Raw genomic sequence first — 20,322 nt, 5'->3', positions numbered from 1 at the left:
AAAATACCTGTTAATAAGTTTAAAATTTTTTTTACTTTTATTTGGATACATTAAATTTTATTTAAATTTGATAGGACAAAGTAGTATTTTGATTAACTCAAGATGTTTAAAATTAAATTTTTGCTACTTTTAAGTATTAGCATATGAGACTACTTATAAATTATTTTAAATATGAATAATTTTCAATTACAATTTCATATTTTGAGTTCTGAGTCACAATATGAAGTAGAATTTATTCTGTTCATTCCAAAAAGGATTTGGAACAACTGCTGTGATTATGCTATAATCAGAGTAATAAAGTTAGATTTGGAAGAGATCATAGAACTTTTACATTAATCCAGTGTTTTTATCCACAAGAGATGTATAAAGACTAGATGGCTTACTAACATTAGCATTTAAAAGTAGAAGTAAAGTTTTAGCTAGAACTTTGAACTCCTTGCTTCTAGTCTATTGTATTTCCATCTTAACTATATAGCCACTTATTTTTCTTTCAATAATCTAGATGTTTAGCAAATTAGATTGATATAATGTATTAATTTACCTTTGAATATAGTGTTCTATCAAAGTGTTTATGTAATGAAGCGATAGCTTTGTAATACTGTACTTTTCTGATGAATGTTCCATCTGCAATTAGGTTCCTAACTCATGTGTTAAAGAAATCCAATTGCCTGTTCTCAGTTTATATAGTAAATACAAAGAATGTGAGAACTGTTAACCTCTAAGAAAAAGAAGTTTTTAGTCTTTGAGTTATAATTTTATGCAGCCAGTTCATAGAAAATTCCAATGTGTAGAAAGACTAAAAAAAATGGAAAGTCTTTTTTTTCTTCCTTTCTCCTGGGGGGAAAAACTGAATAAAAATTATTTATTAAGTTCAACCTCATGTTCCTGGCTCATAATTATTTATTTCTAATCTAATTCTTAAATCTTAAATTGTTATTAAACTTAGACATAAGTTTAACTGATAATTTTGAAAATTATTATGTAATAAAACTTTGCTTCTTACAAACTTAGAACTGCCTTTAATAAGCAATTCAAAGAGAAGTAAGGTTCAAGCAATAGTGATTCTGAAAGTAAGTTCTTTAGTAAGTAAACTTTAATCTTTCTAATTTCATTCAAGTAAACACTTTAAATACAAATCAAAAGAATTTTTAATATTAGAAGTAACATAAATGTAGACTACTGAAAAATTCTTTTTAAAATTATTTTAATAATATTGGTGACATTAAAATGTTATTTGTATTTATATGAATAATATAAAAGGAAAATTTAACCAAATTTAAAGAGAATAGGACAAATGAATTAAGTGGACACTGGTAGATGAATATTATTAGAATTTACAGGAATATCAATATATATTTATAAGGAAACATTGTGTTCATCTAAGATTATCAGTATGAACACAGGGAACATGATTGTGTTACAGTTTTCCCCAAAGCACTAGAGAATTTGTGTAGCAGTAGGGTCATTCAACTGTCAGAAAAAGAAAGACTTCAGATTTTTTTCTAGAGAGTATAGTTTAACTAGAAGATGAAAGTGACATTTCTGATAATAGACTAATGCATTTTTTAGGAATGATTATGAGGAACTAGCCCGTCAGTGCAAAATGTTTGCTAAAGATTTGCTTGCACAAGCCCGGAATTCACGTGAGTTGGAAGTTATCCTAAACCACACATCTAGTGATGAACCTCTTGACAAACGGGGACTACTAGAAGAAAGAATGAATTTAAGTCGTCTAAAACTTGCAATCAAATATAACCAAAAGGAGGTATGAGGATTTCTGTGATATATTTAAATTATTTTCTTCACCATTGTATAGTGTCTTAGAGCAGAGGCTTTGGAGCAGCATATCTGGGTTAATATCCTACTTCTGTTTCATAAAATTGTGTGTCCTTGGGAAAGTTATTGAATCTGTCTGAGCTTTAGTTTTAATAATTAACTAAGAATGTGTATTTAAAGGGTTTAACACAGCAAGTACTAGTATTAAACCAGTAATAAATAATAGTTACTATTATTTTTAATAATTTATATTACTTAAAATAATATGGTTGCTGATTTTAATGTTTTACTAACTAGTAACTATACAGGTAAACTTTTATAGTGAAGTTTCCACCTGTGTTTTGTCTGTTACAGGTTTGTCTTATTGAATGGGTTATAAGTAGCCCTTTCTATAGTAGTAGTGATTTCTATTTAAAAATAAAGTATCGATATTATGTTTCCTGATTCTTCTTATTTGTAATTCATTGTGAAACCTAAAGGTGGAGAGGCGCATGATATAACTAAGTTGAATCTGACTCTTCTGGCATCATCCCTTCCTATTAAGGGAAATCCCATTTCTACTCCCCATACACACACATACACATGATTCAGGAACTTGAAGAATGAAGGTATGCATTTTAAATTTTATTTCTTGAGGTACTCACTAAACAATGGTATTTATATGTAGATGGTGATATCTAGTTGATAGTATGGGATGTTGATAAATGATACTTTTAAGGTATCACTTCTAAGATTCATTTTCATTGTCAACATAGACATCAGAGTAAAATTGCCTATGAAATTTATATTATTACAAAAATAGATCTAGGTTGGGGTTGGGCTCAGTGGTACAGCATTTGCCTGGCATGTGTGAGGCACTGGATCCAATTCTCAGCACCACATAAAAATAAATAAATTAAATAAAGATATTGTGTCCATCTACAACTAAAAATTATTTAAAAAAAAAAAAAGACTATTTTATTTAAAAAAAAAAAAAAAAAAGGATCCTAAATTAAATGATGGCCAAAGGCAAGAAGTCAAGACCTTTGGTACTAAGAGCAGAACTTTTTATTGTTGTGGTTGAAAATTTGACCTTCACAATAGCTTTTAGATAGCCAGGCTTGGTGGTACATGCCTATAATCCTGGCCTCTTGGGACGCTGAGGCAGGAGAATCGCAAGTTCAAAGTCTCAACAACTTATTGAGAAGCCCTAAGCAACTTAGAAAGACCCTGTCTCAAAATTTAAAAATTAAAATAAAAAGGGCTGGGGGTGTAGCTCAATGGTAAATGCCCCTGGGTTCAATCCTTGGTACTGAAAACAAAAAACAAAAAAAAACTGGAGTTGTAGCTCAGAGGTAGATTGCCTGCCTGGCATGAGTTGGGAGGCCCTGGGTTCAATCCCCAGTACCACCTACAAGAAAAAATGGAAGTTAAAAAGACAAAAACGGTAGTTTTTTAAAAATTTTTAAATTTTTTTATTATTTGTTCTTTTAGGTATACATGACAGTAGAGTGTATTTTGACATGTTATGCATACATGGAGTATAACTTACTCTAATTAGGATCCCATTCCTGTGGTTGTACATGCTATAGAGTTTAAAACAATAGCTTTCTGACTTCAGAAATGGATATGGGAATTTAACAAGGTTTGCTTTAAGATTACGTAGATAATGTATTGCTTATCTAGAACTTTGGCTTAAAATTCTTTAATTTTCCTACTACTCTTAAGTTACTCAAGGTGGAACATTTAATGGAAAAAAAAAAAAAAGTAAGTGTAAAAATTTGGGTCAGCATAGATTTACGTTTACCCTTCAACAGTGCACCCATGCAGCTTGAAAAGGAAAGTCAGTTCTAATGAGTGCTAGTACAAATGAGTTGTGTTGGCTTCTTCACTCACATATCTGTGTCCAGTCAGCAGTCAAGGACTTAGAATAGTGAACTCTAAGTAGACTGGGCACTTAGCTAGTTGAGTCTACAGAGCCTAGAGCACCTGAGAATTCAAAGTAGAACCTGGGAGGAACATGGCCATACAGAGAGCAGGTTGTGATGAGGTGGTCCTGAAAGCATCTGACTGCTAACTGGAATGCCTTCCTGCAGCCTCTGTATGTAGCCTGAACTTCTTCAGAGGTTGGCGAATTCAGTGCAGCAGGACTTTTTATAGAGTAGTTTATGACTCCAAGAGCAAGTTTTCTAGCATACAATCTGAAAGAAACTTGGTCGTTAAACACTTACCTTTGTCACATAGCATCACTTCTGCTAGAATCTGGTGGTAGAGCAATCAATCACAAGCTTATCAAATTGAAGGATAGAGAATAGTGACCCTTTCCTCTGCCCAACACCTCTTGATGACAGGAGTACCAGAATCTGTGTCCATGTTTCAGAACCACCTTAGACTTATTAGAACATTTGTAATTGAAATGTTGTTCTTCCAGATATTATTTAATATCACTGCTAATTAAATTATTGTTACATAAAGGAGTGGTAAGAATAGTAATCACTCCTGAGTTTGTTTTGACATTTGGGGGAAAGGCAAAACCACTGAGTTTGGGATATTACAACATAGGGTGGTTAATGGGAAGAAAAACTGTTTCCCATGTATTTTTACCCTGAGGAACAAATTAAGATTTTCAGGAACACTAGAATCAAGCAAGACTTAATTGCTAAAAATAAGTATAGTTTTTAGAATATTTTTTCATAAGCACAATAAACAAAATTGTCCAATTCATTTTTTATTACAGTGTTATATTCTACAAGTTATATTCTATCTCAAGATAAATCTTTTTAAGACAGAAGATTAACCAAATATTATTTTAGATTACCCAAATAATAATATGATCATCTGTTTGTGCTTTACTTTGATAATCTCAAACCTAATCAATTTTTGTATACAGAGTTACCAGGACACTTAAGTTATACTTTACAACATGAGCATTATATTGGAAAAATACTATGAATGAATTGTAAACTAGGAAACTTTGTAAAGTTTGGTAAATTTCTGTACTTCAACTAAAATTTTCTTATTTGGCAATATCTTCCCTTTTCTTCTCACATGCAATTCAGTTTTAAGCAGGGTTAAGGGTATTGTTGATACATTTTAAGACATTCTCAGTGTTTTCATGGAGCACGAATAGATGTAGTATGTAGACTATTGTTATCTTGACATCTTAGTTTCTTGTAACTAAAATCATTAGGTTATCTATAATGAAGAGATTCAAACATTACTGGTATCTCTTTCTACAGATTGTTCATATTAACTTTTTTAAATTTTGTGAACATTGAGTCTTTATAAAGGTTTATAAAAGCTTATAGTCTCATAAGAGTCTTTAAATGTGACAGAATAGCTCAGTATGCTAATACAATAGTGCATGCTATAAACAAAGCACTATTCTAAGAGCTTTATGTGGAATCTTTATAAATGTATGAGTAGCTACTATTATCGGAACATTAGAGATGAGAAATTTGAGGCTTAGAGAGGTTTAAAAACTTGCTCAAGGGCACTTAGTAAGTGGCAGAGCCTGGATTTGAATCTAAGTAATCTGGCTCCAGAGTCTATGCTCTTAACCTGTGCACTCTTTTATTAGTTGTAAGAAGAAAAGAAAAAAAATCCTATGTTTATTGTATAGAGTTGATTTTTAAACTATTATTAAGACTTTGAATTTTGAATATCAGTTAATCAGTTAGTATTTAAAGGTTTCGTTTTGCATTTTTTTTTTTTTTTATGTCTGTGTATGTCCTTTTCAGTTTGTCTCCCAGTCTAACTGCCAACAGTTCCTGAACACTGTTTGGTTTGGACAGATGTCAGGTTACCGACGTAAACCTACCTGTAAGAAGATAATGACTGTTTTGACAGTTGGCATCTTTTGGCCAGTTTTGTCACTGTGTTATTTGATAGCTCCCAAATCTCAATTTGGCAGAATCATTCATACACCTTTTATGAAATTTATTATTCATGGAGCATCATATTTCACATTCTTGCTGTTATTAAATCTGTACTCTCTCGTCTACAATGAGGATAAGAAAAACACAATGGGGCCAGCCCTTGAAAGAATAGACTATCTTCTTATACTGTGGATTATTGGTGAGTATCAAGTTAGTTCAAAAGATTTTCCTTTATTTAGCCCATTAATTCTCCCTTGTGTGATGGCATTATGAACATTGAATTCAGTTTGTAATTTTATACAATTCATGCAGCAAGAATTTGAACATTTCCATGATCATTGAAGATTTAAGTAACACTTCTTTGAAGATAAATGTTAATGAACTTGATGATATAATTTAATATTACTTAATAGGTGAAAGTTAAAAATTCTTTATTTTCAGACTGTAACATTGTTCATAATTGTTAATATAGAAAATCTTTTTAAAATAAATGAATGCTGTTTTGATTAAGAATATGAATTTTCCTTGGGTATTTTAAAACAACATTTTATATTTTACACATTTTATGAATTTTCTGTTTCTGAACTAAATTTCATTAGTTTTCCCATTACAAACTTTTGTACTTACATCTTATTTTATCTCTATTATAGAAATATTACTTAAATTTAGATTCAACAGGGTCTCTCATTCAAGAAATCATTTATTTGTAATGAAAACCAGATCTGCTTAGAATTATAGGTTTAAAAGAATAAGACATTTTTACTTTCTGAAAAATATGTATAGGTATTGTATAATAAGTAACTTAAATGATTTTGTGCAGGTCATTTACTACCCTTGCCTTTTTTCTCTCTCTCTTTTTTTTTTGTGGAAGGATGGAGAGTTGAGGTAGAACCACATTACTTAAACAGATAGTGGTCTTTTAAAGACATTTTCTTTATTTCTCTTTGTATATTCAATCTAGTTTTTAACTCCAGCATTTCCCACCTGTCCTACTTCTTGCTGTAAAGTAAAAGGATATTAAAATCTAGTCTTTTGTATGATATATAATACTGATTATATTTATCTTTTGATCTCTGCATTGTTGTTTCAATTATTGAATATGTCCTTTTCAGTTTGTCTGAAATAATATGAGAAACTATTTTACAATGTCCACTTTTAGTGTTCCTTCAGCCCTAAAAATAATTTTCATGTATTAAGGTTTTAATTTGAAAATCAGCAAATTTAAAGTAACTTGATTTCAATCAATTTCACTTTTAGTAGTATCCAGCCCATGAATGTGTTAAAATTTAAAATTAGGTAGATGAAGTAAAAATGATATAAATCTAAACTTTAAGTCAAAGAGAAATTCCTTTTCATTAGCATTTTCCTGTTTCCTATATTTTTGGAATTTTCTTAAAAATTTAATGTTTTAATTTAAGAAATAATTTATACTTCACCATATGTATAGTTCTATATTGAATTGTGTATATCTTTCAATGTAAATTTTGTTTATGTATTTATTAGGTAGAAAAATACTAGTTTACAAGGCATCTCTTAGAAACTCTCCATTAAATTAATTCTGAAAAAATTATTGTATGTTCCTTAGTCTTAAAGAAATGAAATTTTGTACCCTCTATCTATAACCTTTTGCTTAAGTAGTAGTAAGAAAGAATTTTGGGGTCTTATAAGTTAAGATTCAGTTTAATAAAGTCTGTATAAGAATCAAATTAAAGTTTATCTTAACAGTGGAAAAAAAAACTGACTTCGGGGCTAGGGTTGTGGCTCAGTGGTAGAATGGTAGAGCACTTGCCTAGCAAGTGCGAGGCACTGGGTTCAATCCTCAGCACCACACAAAATAAATGAATAAAATAAAGGTCTGTCAACATCTAAAACAAACAAACAAAATACCTGACTAAACTCAGATTTTTACTGTTGTTCAGATAGCATAAATATTGCTGCTGCTATTGCTTGTTTTCATAATCATGGTAACATTATAGCTATTTCCTTCTAAGCCTTGTTTTCAGTAACATTTAAACTTTTTTGTTTCATTCTAATTAGTTGTACATGACAGTAGAATGCATTTATATGGTAACATTTTATGTGTACACATATGCACACAATTGTGATTCCTTTTCTAACCAACTTCTCCCTCACTAAAGGAATGAATATAAGTTAAACTAGTAAAACTTATGAAAATGTTTTACTTTTCCCAACAAAAAACTTCTGCTTTGAAAGATCACTGTGGGCTTCCTAAAATATACAGATCCAAACCTGTTTTAAGTGAATTAGTGTAGGAATAGTTTGCCTGGTTTTCTAAAGTCACTCTTTTGTTTGTTTTATTATTTCAAACCACAAGTATAGTAAGTTCTTACTCATGATGACCAATTTTTATGTATTTGTTTCCTGTTTCTATTTCTTAGGTCTTCAAAAAAAAGAGTTAAGTTATAAAAAGCAAGATAGGGAAAAAGCAAACGATTTATTAATGTATCACAGAATGTTAATAATATTCTTTTCCTTAATCTTTTATTTTTAAACATTACAGAACAGCTACTATAGAAATGTATTTTTTAAAAAACTTTGGTACTAATTTGTCCAAGTATAGGCAGAAGCAGGTATGGCTCCTGTACTCATAAAGTTATGATCTAATTAAGGCAAAGAATTGCAACAGTGGCCACAACAACAGTAATTTGAGAATCATGGAGATAAATGAAAAATCACAAATGAATTACTTGCTATTAAGTAAAAGTCATGATGCTAGGAGAACAAGCATATTACAGGGGTATTTCACCTACTCAAGGAGGTTGTAAAAGGTATTTTAAGGAAGTTAAAAAAAGGAGCTAAGCTCTAAGTCAAAACAAATGAATAATCTAGGAGAATTGGAAGAGAAAGGTATTCTAGGCTAAGGTTAAAGCACATTCAGAAGCACAGTGGCAGGAGAGAGCATGATACAAAGAAGGGACTGACTAAAGGGTAATATTCCTGGAAGAGTGAAAATAAGAAAAGCACGATTCAAGATGAAACTTATACTATATATATATAACTACATGTTATACTAGACCATACACAGCATCATAGGGCAGGTTAAGTAATTTTGACCTTATAATAAAAATGATGAAAGATCATGAAAGGTTTTAAGTAGGCAAGTGACATGATCAGTTTTGTTTTTTGAAAAGATCATTCTGGCTATAATGTGAAGAATAGTGTGGGTTAAGAAGATAGGGCTATGGCAACAGTAGATAAATGGATACTATTTAGGAGTTTGTTGCAGTAATCCAGGTAGGAATTGATAATTCCCAGGAATTAGGTGATTGTGATGAAGAAGAGAGAGGGGAACCGATTGAGAGATATGTACAAAGCAAAGCCAATAGAACATGGGAACACAAGAGTATCTAAGAGGTGCGGCTGGTCCAAGTGCAGTGGTGTTTACAACTAATCGATTACAACTAGTGTGTAAGAGGTGTGAGGGAAAGGGGATTAAGGGATTTTAAGGTATTTTAAATATTTTAGAAGAGTACTAGGTTTGGTGATTTGTGAAAGATCTTTGTAGTTTTGGATATGTTGTATTTGAAAAGCCTTTAAGATATCCAAGAGAGATTTCAAGGCAGACAATTAGATATCATGGTATGGAGCTCAAGAGGAAGTTCAAGCTTGAAATTATAAATGTGTGAATGTCTGCATTATAGGAATTGTATGAAATTGTGAGCATGAATAGACACTTCAGGAAAAAGCATAAAATGAAAAGATGAGAGAACCTAAGATCACACCTTGAGAAATCCCAAGATGACTGGGATTGCTGTTTGTTAATACTATTTACTAATTCTAAAATACAAAAACAAAATGCACCCCCAAAGTGTAAAACATTGATTGAATAGTGATTGCATTGCTTATAATAGTTTATACTTATTTGGTTCTTTTCAGTCCAACATAGAAAAATGAAATATATCAAGTATATCAGCTTTATTATGGTGGGGAGTGTTACACAGGAGAGCTACCTGATGGGGTCCTCATTAGTCTTTCATATGCTTGCCTTTTCTGATCAAATGTCTTCTCCAAATCATGTTGTACCTTTTGTCAGGAGTTCCATTTAGGTATAATATTGCATTTTGTTGAAATAAGTATTTCTGTAAGCATCTTTCTTGGCTTAGTGTTTTAACATTAAGAGAAATGTGTCTAAAGTTTAAATATAAGTGTTTTGCTTGAAGATCACTTATGAATTAAGTTTTATATACTACTGTACATCAGAAACTAGGATTAGACAATAATTTGAGCTCTAAAGTACGGACATGAGGCTGGGGTTGTAGCTCAGAAGTAGAGCGCTTGCCTAGCCTGTATGAGGCACTGGGTTCTGTCCTCAGCACCACATAAAATTAAAATAAATAAGTACCGTGTCCATCTACAATTAAAAATATGTTTTTAAAAAAGAAAGTATGGACATAGTTTTTTATTTAATAATTTTTTGCTCCTTAACTCCTAGTCCTAGATAAATGTTGAATATGATTGATTCTCAGAAAGCTTGCATCTCCTACTCCTTCCCCAAATAAAAGAAGATAATGTTTGAATTAATAAAATGTTACCTGCCAGACTTCTTTTAACATTGTTAGTTTTTACCTACTCATTTTGAGTAAAAGCATATCCAAATGAATTTTTTAAGTGTTTTTCCTATCATATTGGAGAATATTTTAAATGTTTCTATATGAAATATCAGTACTACATGAACAGAGGTTTTCAAGGATGTTTCATGTATTTCTCAAGGAAATTATCCTGCCTGCTGTTTAGCTAGACAATGATTTTGATTGACTTAATTTAATCTCCACCCATATGTTATACTGTACTATTCTATTTTTCTGTTACTTTATAATCTCCTTCAGAATGTCTTGATGAAGGAATATACCATAAAATTATCCTGGGTTATATTACTGGTCTCTGGTGTGGGAGTGCTTATAAAAGACTCAGGGTGTTTCCCAGCTCCACTGTATAGGAGAAGGCCATGTTGGTTGTGTAGATTACCCCACTAGGAAAACCTCAAATTCAATAGAAAGTGTATCTTATGAAGTCTAAGAGTATAACTCCCAATATATGCATACTCTGAATTGAGAGATATCATACAGAGAAGATAAGAAACTTTCATAGAGTCCTGGCCATGTATACCTTCATGGTCTGGGAGTTCGTCTCCTGATTCTCCCAGTCCAAATGCAGTTGCCCAATCGATACTAATTTTTGTAACGGTGTTGAACAAAGCTGACCTTCCATATTTTTCTTAACATAGTTTGTTTCCAAGGAAACACTTTAGTGGATGGTAACCCAAGGGTATGTTCCCATGGAGAAAGAATTTGGATATTCTGTTGATCCTTTCTCCTCTGGGAGCTATCAAAAGGATTTTGGGGAACAGAGTAACACTTGCATTTAAAAATAATTGCTCTGGTTGCCATAGTGAGAATAGATTTTGGGGAGATAAGGTAGAAGCAGGGAGACCAGTAACCTAGGCAATGGAAGATGTTGGCTTAAAGTTGAAGTGGTTGTGAGAAAGGTTAGATCCAAATATAGTTTGAAAGTAAAGCCAACAGGATTTGCTTTTGCCTTGAATATGGAATTTAAAAGAAATACAGGAATCAGGGATGATTCAAGGACATTTGGATTGAGCAACTAGAAGGATGGAGTTTCCATTAACTGAGATGGAGAAATCTGCAAATGCAGCAAATTTGGGGACAGAGTAGGAGTTCAGTTTGGACACATCTCCCATTGGAGATGTAGAGTAGCCAAGTACCTATCCATAAGTTATAAGAATATAAATTATTATGTAATTATTAGTTGAGTGTAAATATAAAAATTTTAGATCTTTGCCATATAAATGGTATTTAAAGCAGTAGAGTGGATGAGCTCATAAAGTGAGTTTGTCAGAAGTGAAAAGCAGGGGCTGGGGTTGTTGCTCAGTGGTAGAGCACTTGCCTGGTACATGTGAGGCACTAAGTTTGATCTTCAGCACCACATACAAATAAATAAATAAAAGTATTGTGTCTGTCTATAACTAAAAAGAATATTTTTAAAAAAATGAAAAGGATCAGGGACTGAATCTTTGGGGTAGGGTGTCTTATGTGTTTTTAATATCAATTTATTTTTAGCTTGCTTCACATCACTTAGACTCCCCCCTGGCAAAGATGCAACTAAGGTTATTTTCTTCAAGGCGTATGAAACCTAAGTTTATTTTCTTGCCTATTTGAGGAACTTTTCACTAAAAGTTCTTATTTTTCTTTTCTTGTTTTCTTCTGAATAAGGATATAGGTAGCCCAAGTTTATTTATTTAATATTTTGACTCTTAAAGTATTATTTAGCTTACTATTAAATTAAGAAAGTGTAATCTGATTTTTTTTCTTCTTTTTTTAGGGATGATTTGGTCCGACATTAAAAGACTCTGGTATGAAGGGTTGGAAGACTTTTTAGAAGAATCTCGTAATCAACTCAGTTTTGTCATGAATTCCCTTTATTTGGCAACCTTTGCTCTCAAAGTGGTTGCTCACAATAAGGTGACTATTTACTATTTCAATTGAAGTTTAATTCAAAAACACCTAAAATATATAATTGTGTAACTCAGAGTTTCAAAGGACTGTATCTTTGGTATGTTTTCATTTTAAAACTTATAGTTTCCTATTTTTTTGATAGTTTAAAGGATGTACCTTTAAAGGATGTTACCTTCTATCGGGTAGGTACCACAGTTGATATTTGATATACTTTATCTCATTTTATCCTCAATAGAGATTCTATGAGACAAAAGTTCTTATCCCCATTTTTCAAAGAAGAAAAATGAAGCTCAGAGTTATTAAATAGCATATCTAAGACCACACAAAAAGAAACCAAGATTGGATTTAAATCCAGGTTCACATAGGGATTTTCTTTCTAAGAAATGCCAGTTTTTTGTATCAGAGCTAGGTTCATTTAGCTCATTAACCTGTATATACTTAAAATATAAGACCACAAAGTAGTAATTTTAAATGATAAGTATTTGATATCTTTATATCAACATGAGTGTGTATCTTAATGGAATTCATCATATAGTATTTTACACATTCCAAATAATGACTGTCATCTTTTGCAGCTTAAAAAGTAATATAAATTTAATAATTTTTCTGATGACTATATATTTTTATTCAGAATTAGACAAAAATCTAACTTTGTAGACATCTTACAATTTTACTTTTGTCAAGATTTACACTCTCCCAAGGCCAGAAAAGGTAATAGATTTTATGTTAACTATGTTTATTTAAACCCTAAGTTTAGAATTTTTTCTGGGATAGCATATTTAAGCAACTAAAATATATAATACTTTCTGCTTTTTGACCAATTTATTGATTATAGAATAAGTAAAGTGACTTTCTTTTATGAATTTACTTTATAAAAAAATTCAATTCCTTTAGCTGGGTAAGGTGGTGCTTGTCTGTAATCCCAGTGGCTTGGGAGGCTGAGGCAGGAGGATGGTGAGTTCAAAGCCAGCCTCAGCAAAAGTGAGGCACTAAGCAACTCAGTGAAACCCTATCTCTAAATAAAATAAAAATAGGCCTGAGGATGTGACTCAGTGGTCAAGTGCCCCTGAGTTCAATTCACGGCACCGCCCCCCCCCCAAAAAAAAATTCTGTTCCTTTAATTAACCAGTAGTATGCAACATATTGGTGAGGTATATTCAATGACTACGAAGAATATAAAAATTGGTGCTACCTAGATAAATAGTTTAATTTATCTGTGTAAGATAAGATAAAAGAGATTGAATGGCATTATGTTTTAGACTGATCTCATTAGTCCTATAATTTATTGTCCAAAAAGAACATTTTGAAAATGATAGAGGAGTCTCTATTCATAATTATGCCAAGAAATCAGGCATATAATCTCAGACTATCCCATGCAGCTGGGACATGTGGACACTCTCTAGGTACAATAATATACTTTCTTCTTTTTAAATTAAAAACAGCAGGCAGGGGGACTTCTATGGTTCATTCTACAATCCGAGTCAAAGGATGAGGTTAATTTGATATAATTAATTAATTGACAGCATTTATGCTTAAACTTTATGTTGTGGACTTTAAGAAAATTAAATGTTTATTGCATTAAAAAGTTTAATGAAAATTTTTTTAATTGTTTAATTTTTTTAAAACCTAAAAATTTCTAGGAATATCTCTTTAAATGGCATAACTGATATTGCCTTGCATACATGGAAATCTTTTATTAAAACATTATTTCTATTAAAAAAGAAAAAACTATAAAACGTAAATGGAGATTCCCCACAGGGAGACATAATTAAAATAGTTTTCTTTCAGAAATTTCTGAATATTTGTTTTTATTTTCCTAAATCGAGAGTGCTATTTACATTCAACTTTTTTTCCTAACCCTAGTTTCATGATTTTGCTGATCGGAAGGACTGGGATGCATTCCATCCTACACTTGTGGCAGAAGGGCTTTTTGCATTTGCAAATGTTCTGAGTTATCTACGGCTCTTTTTTATGTATACAACCAGCTCTATCTTGGGTCCATTACAGGTAAATTAAATTTCTTAAAGAACACTTGTTAGATTTTATTATTATTACATCTTTCTACTTACCCACTGGAGCATTGTTCTCTCATGATGTTAAAACTAAACTTTGCTTTTGAAAATAATTAGTAATTAGAGGTATATACCATGTTTATCTACTTTGCTTCTGGCTCAAAAATAATCCTTTGCTTTCAGGAATTCAGACCTTTATTAAGCTGTGATTTATTGGCCTCCTCCCTTCACTCCATAGACACAGATGTGTTTAAGATATGGTTTTATTTCAGACAACAGTAGAGTAATATAAAAACTGGTTTTTACCAAAATGAATCTCACATTTAAAGTTGTAAGCATTTTAGTTTATTAGGAGAGGTCCAGTGAAAACAAATAACCATAGTAATGATTTTGAAAATATGTCAGCTCTATTTTAAAATACTTTTTTAAACTTTTGTTTCATGAATAGTAAATGTAGTAAGCTAGAAAATAGTATTAGAGCTCAAAAATTCATTGAGATTATGTAGTCCAGCTTTGTACTTGATAATATATTGTTGAAGAAATTGAGGTTTTGATATGGTATGTGATTTGTCCAACACCAAATGATTTTGTGAGAATCCAAGGCTAAACTCTGCCTCTTTGCATCAAAGAAAGTACTCACAATTGGTTCAATTTACCCCACAGAGTGTAGTAATTAACTCTTTTTAGGTAGGTATAAATCTGCTATTGTCAAGGTTACCAACACCCATGCAAAGCAGATTTCTGTTTGGAGGTATGAACTGACTGGGCATATAAAAAGTCTGAAAATAATCAAAAGGAACAAAATACAATAGGCAGAAAATAGTTTTCAAAGTGGGGTCCTGATGGGTCTTCCAGCCCTGATAGGAACTGGAACTGAACAAGGAAAAAGGCCCCAAAATCTTTAGTTAAAGGGAAATATGTCAAGAGGTTTCAGTGTGGCAGGCTTCTTGAGGAAAACAGGATAAAGATGGGAAAAACAAGTTGTTTGGGGCTAGGGAGGTTATGCCCACCTCCAGGACCTACACTTGAACCTAGGACTGTGAGCTAAGACAGGGTGTCAACTCTAATCCCAGCAATCTGCAACTGGTGGATTCACACCAGGAGTTCTTAGAAAAGCCCCCCACCACCCTACCCCATGCCTTAGGATGACTCAGACCAAACCCACACTTCATACACAGCCTCCAACATGCTCTCTTATGATTCTGAAAATCTGAACAATGTTCATTTTTCCTTAGTTAAAATTTGTTGATAGTGGACTGGGGATACAGCACTGTTGTTAAAGAGTGCTTTCCTAGCTTGCATAAGGCCCTGGGTTCAGTCCTCAGCACCATCACCAAAAGAAAAAAAGAAAAAAATTTGTTAATAATTTATATTGCCTTTTATATTTTTAGAGAAGATATTTTCAAGGCATAATTACTTTCTCTAAACAGGCATGTGAAAAAATATGTAGGAAACCCTGATTTTCATTAGACTTGTACAGTAAAACAGAGTTACAGTTAATAAACCAACAGAGGACATAAAATGGAATCATAAAAAAAATACAAAAAAAGACAGAAAAACAGGAAAAAGACAAAAGAACAGAAGGGATAAAGAGGATACAACATGACATCATGAAGTTGAATCTAACCATATCAATTTACCACATTAAATATAAATAGTCTAGCCACCCCAGTCAAAAGGCAAAGATTGATACATGGGATAAAAAAAGCAGACCCAAAAATATGCTGTTTACCTGAAAAACACAACAGGCATTAAAAAGAAAAAGACAAGAAATATATTGTGATGACACTAATCAAGAGAAAAAATTAAGCTAATCTGTTAATAGCAGACCCTGTAGAGGTCAGAGCAAAGGCCAGAAAACAGATTATTTCATGATAAAACTTCAATTAAGAGAACATAATTCTAAATACTTACATGCCCAGTAAGAAGAAATACATAAATCCACAATTATTGTCAGAAATTTAATACTCCTCTCAATAATTGATACAAACAATTATTAATTATAGCAAAACAATACCATGCAAAAGACCTGAAAAACATTCAATGAAATTGTTTCTCTTGTTTCAATTTCATTGATTTTAGCTCTAATTATAATTATTTCCTGTCTTTTATTTTTGGTGTTGATCTGTTCTTTTTCTAGGGCTTTAAGATGTAATGTTAGGTCATTTAGTTGTTGACTTTTTATTTTTTTAATGTATGAGGTTAACGCAGTAAACTTTCCTCTTAGTACTGCTTTCAGAGTGTCCCAGAGATTTTGATATGTTGTGTCATTGTTCTCATTTACCTCTAAGAATTTTTTTTATTTCTTCCCTGATGTCTTCTGATATCATTGCATCACTCAATAGCATATTATTTAGTCTCCAGAAATATTTTTTGTTTTTTATTTTATCATTGATTTCTAATTGCATTCCATTATGGTCTGATAGAATACAAGATAGTATCTCTAGTTTTTTGTATTTACTAATGGCTTCTTTGTGGCATAACATATATTCTATTTTGGAGAAGGATCCATGAGCGACTGAGAAGAAAGTATATTCACTCGATGATGGATGAAATACTCTGTATATGTCTGTTATGTCTATATCATTGATTGTATTATTTAGTTCTGTAGTTTCTTTGTTCAGTTTTTGTTTGGAGGATGATCTAGCCAGTGGTGAGAGCAGTGTGTTAAAGTCACTATTATTGTGTTTTGGTCTATTTGATTCTTAAAATTGAGAAGGGTTTGTTTGATGTACATAGATGCTCCATTGTTTGGGGCATAAATATTTAAAATCATTATGTCTTACTGGTTTATGGTTCCCTGGAGCAGTATGAAATGTCCTTCTTTATCCCTTCTGACTAACTTAGGTTTGAAATCTACTTTATCTGATATGAGAATGGAGAACCCTGCTTTTTTACTGAGTTCATGTGCATGTGTGTTTTTCCCCATCCTTTCACCTTTAGTCTGTGGGTGTCTTTTTCTATGAGATGAGTCTCTTGAAGGCAGCATATTGTTGGGTCTTTTTTTAAATCCAATCTGCTAGTCTGTGTCTTTTGATTAATGAGTTTAGGCCATTAACATTCAGGGTTATTATTATGATATGATTTATATTCCTGGTCATTTTGGCTTATTTTTGGTTTTTAACTTGACTTGGTTTCTCCTTTGATTGGTTTTTCCTTTAGGGTATTTCCTCCCTTTGCTGACTTGTATTGTTGTTTTTTACTACCTCCTTATGAAATATTTTGCTGAGAATGTTCTGTAGTGTAGGCCTTCTATTTGTAAATTCTTTTAACTTTTGTTTATTGTAGAAAGATTTTATTTCATCGTCAAGTCTGAAGGTTAGTTTTGCTGGGTATAGGATTCTTGGTTGGAATCCATGTTCTTTCAGAGCTTGAAATGTATTGTTCTAGGCCCTTCTTGCTTTTAGAGTCTGGGCTAAGAAATGTGCTGATTTTGTTTCCCCTTGTAAGTAATCTGAAACTTTTCTCTCACAGCCTTTAAAATCCTATCTTTATTTTGTATGTGAGGTATTTTCATTATAATGTGCCTTGGTGTGGATCTATTGTAATTTTGTGCATTTGGTGTTCTGTAAGCCTCTGGTATTTGATTTTCCATTTCATTTTTCAGGTTTGGGAAATTTTCTGATATTATTTTGTTGAACAGTTTGTTCATTCCTCTGGTTTGTATCTCTGTGCTTTCCTCAATTCCAATAATTCTTAATTTGGTCTTTTCATGATATCCCATAATTCTTAGAGTTTCTGTTCATGATTTCTTACCATTTTCTCAGTTTGGTCAACTTTATTTTCAGGATTAAATATTTTGTGTTCATCGTCTGAGATTCTGTCTTCCATGAGATCTATTCTGTTGGTGATGCTTTCTATTGAGTTTTTAATTTGGTTAATTGTTTCATTTCAAGTTTTTTTTTTTTTTTCAGAATCTCTTTCTCTTTACTGAAGTTGCTCTTTTGCTTCCTGCATTTGCTCTTTTAACTGTTTATTGGACTGATCATGCATTGCCTGCATTTGCTGTCTTACCTCATCTTTTGTTTCATGGATCATTATAATTATGCAGATTCTAAACTCTTTTTCTGTCAATTTTGTTGCCATGCTGTCCTTGGATCCTATCAAAATAGCATCTTGGTTTGTTAGGGACATTATCTTCCTCTGTTTTTCATACTGTTTCTGTATGTTCCCCTCTAGCAGTAAAGATCTCTGAGGTATTGAAATTTCTCCTGGCAGGCTTATTGTGACCCTGCAGGTTTCCAGTATCTCTCCTTTGAGGGGGAGACCAATATTAGCAGCTTCCTATATAAACAATATGCAGCCATAAACCAGATAACCCCTATAAAGACTTTAACATTATTGTAATAAGCAGGATGAGTTTGATTATTATCCTACAGTATTACTAGTGGTGGATGAAGAGAATGGGAAGGGGTGTAGAACGTAAGTGAGTAAATAGAGGTACCTGATCAAGGAAGAGTGAAGGGGGGATCCAAAGAAGTTGGTCTTTACCATGAGAAAATGGAGAAAGAGACTCCAAGGGAATAGGTAAATAAAAGGAAAAAAAAAAAAAAAAGAAATTAAAAATTAAAAACAAAACAAAACAAAATCTATGGTTCACAGTCATCTACCACTCAAACCTCCCAGTCCACAGTATCTTGATGTGAGTGTAGTATCTGTCAAAGGGCCTCCAGTCTCCTGTAGGTGTCTCAAGAAGGGACCTGCCCCTCCAATGATGGTGGCCATGCCCTCAGGAATAATTCAAAATGTCTGCACCAGCCTCCAAAGAATCTAGGGAGCTGCAGCCAGGTGCACCCAAGTCCGCGTGAGAGTGGTTGGTCTCCAGCATCCATCTGTGGTGGGGGCTGGGGGTGGGCATGGTCTCTGGTGTCCATCTGCCTAAACAACACTATTGAGGGAATAAAAGGACAAGTCACAATCTGGGAGGCAAATTTCACAAAGCATATATCTGATAAGGAATAATATAATATTATCAGTGATGTAACCAGAATATAAAAAATTCTGCTATAATGCAATATGTGTGTTCCTAAACATTACTGTACTAAGCAAAATGGTCTGAGAAGAGTCACAAAGATTGTGGAAAAAATGAGTTTGGAGAGACTATTCAAAAACTTCATCACTGATATACACACAAAAGAGGACTGAAATAGCACACATGTTAAGTTGTTAAGAAATACATACATACAAAGGGGTATGAGGAAACTCATAGATGAATATGCTTATTCTAGTGATCATGGTGACAAACTCTTGATTATATACATAGGCGAAAATTTACCAGACTTTACATTTAAATATATATGGTTTATTGTATGTCAAGTCTACCTCCTAAAGCTGGTTGGTTTTTGTTTATTTGGGAGGGGTTAGTAAAGAAGAAAATGAGTCAATTTTTGAGTTACTTGTAGATTGTTTTTATTTTATTTATGTTAGTTTCCTACAAATAAGCACAAATATAAATGCAATTTATGTCCTAAAATTAAGCCAGTCTGCAGTATTTATAAAACAATTTTAAGCATCTAGCAGGAAAAAGGAAAAACTTGCAGAGTCAAAGACAGTGTTATAGTTTAGATAAGAAGTGTCCCCCCAAAGCTCATGTATGAATCAGTGCTAGAGAGTTTAGAGGTAAAATGATTGGGTTATGAGAGTCTTAGCTTAATCAGTGCATTAATCCCCTGATAGGGATTAACTGGGTGGTAGCTGTAGAGTGGTAGGGTGTGGCTGGAGGAGATGGGTGGCTGAGGGCATGCCTTTGGGGTTTATATTTTGTCTGTGGTGAAGGAAGCTGTCTCTCTCTGCTTCCTGGTTCCATGTCCTGAAGTGCTTTCACCACCCCCTTCAACCATGATGTTCTGCCTCCCCTAAAAGCCACAACAATGGAATTGGCCATGTGTGGACTGAGAACTCTGAAATCATGAGCCTCAAAATAAACTTTTCTGCCACAAATTTGTCTTGTCAGGGCTTTCGGTCACAACAACAAAAAAGCTGATTAAAACAGGTAGACAACCAAAAGCACTGTTTTTCATGAAAATAGAAAAAAAGCAGTCATGAAATTCATTTTGACAAATAAGAGGCCCAGAATAGCCAAAGCAATCCTTGGTGAGGAAAGTGAAGCAGGAGGCATCAGAATACCAGACCTTAAACTATACTACAGAGCTGTAGTAACAAAAACAGCATGGTATTTGTACC

General features: G+C 32.6%; 1 protein-coding gene across 6 annotated transcripts in view; it reads left to right on the top strand.

Annotated features, from left to right (window-relative positions):
* Positions 1-20,322, top strand: part of Trpc1 (transient receptor potential cation channel subfamily C member 1) — an 81,346-nt gene that overhangs the window by 38,593 nt on the left and 22,431 nt on the right. For all 6 annotated transcript variants that reach the window (XM_047564763.1, XM_047564761.1, XM_047564762.1 and 3 more), the window contains 4 exons: positions 1,570-1,765; positions 5,496-5,832; positions 11,994-12,133; positions 13,991-14,134. In XM_047564763.1, the coding sequence (XP_047420719.1) occupies positions 1,570-1,765; positions 5,496-5,832; positions 11,994-12,133; positions 13,991-14,134 (817 nt within the window). The remainder of the gene's footprint in view (positions 1-1,569; positions 1,766-5,495; positions 5,833-11,993; positions 12,134-13,990; positions 14,135-20,322) is intronic.

The sequence above is a fragment of the Sciurus carolinensis genome, chromosome 9 (assembly GCF_902686445.1).
Source record: "Sciurus carolinensis chromosome 9, mSciCar1.2, whole genome shotgun sequence".
NCBI lineage: Eukaryota > Metazoa > Chordata > Mammalia > Rodentia > Sciuridae > Sciurus > Sciurus carolinensis.
The sequence above is the reverse complement of the archived record's forward strand: the minus strand, read 5'-3'. Positions and strand labels throughout refer to the sequence as shown.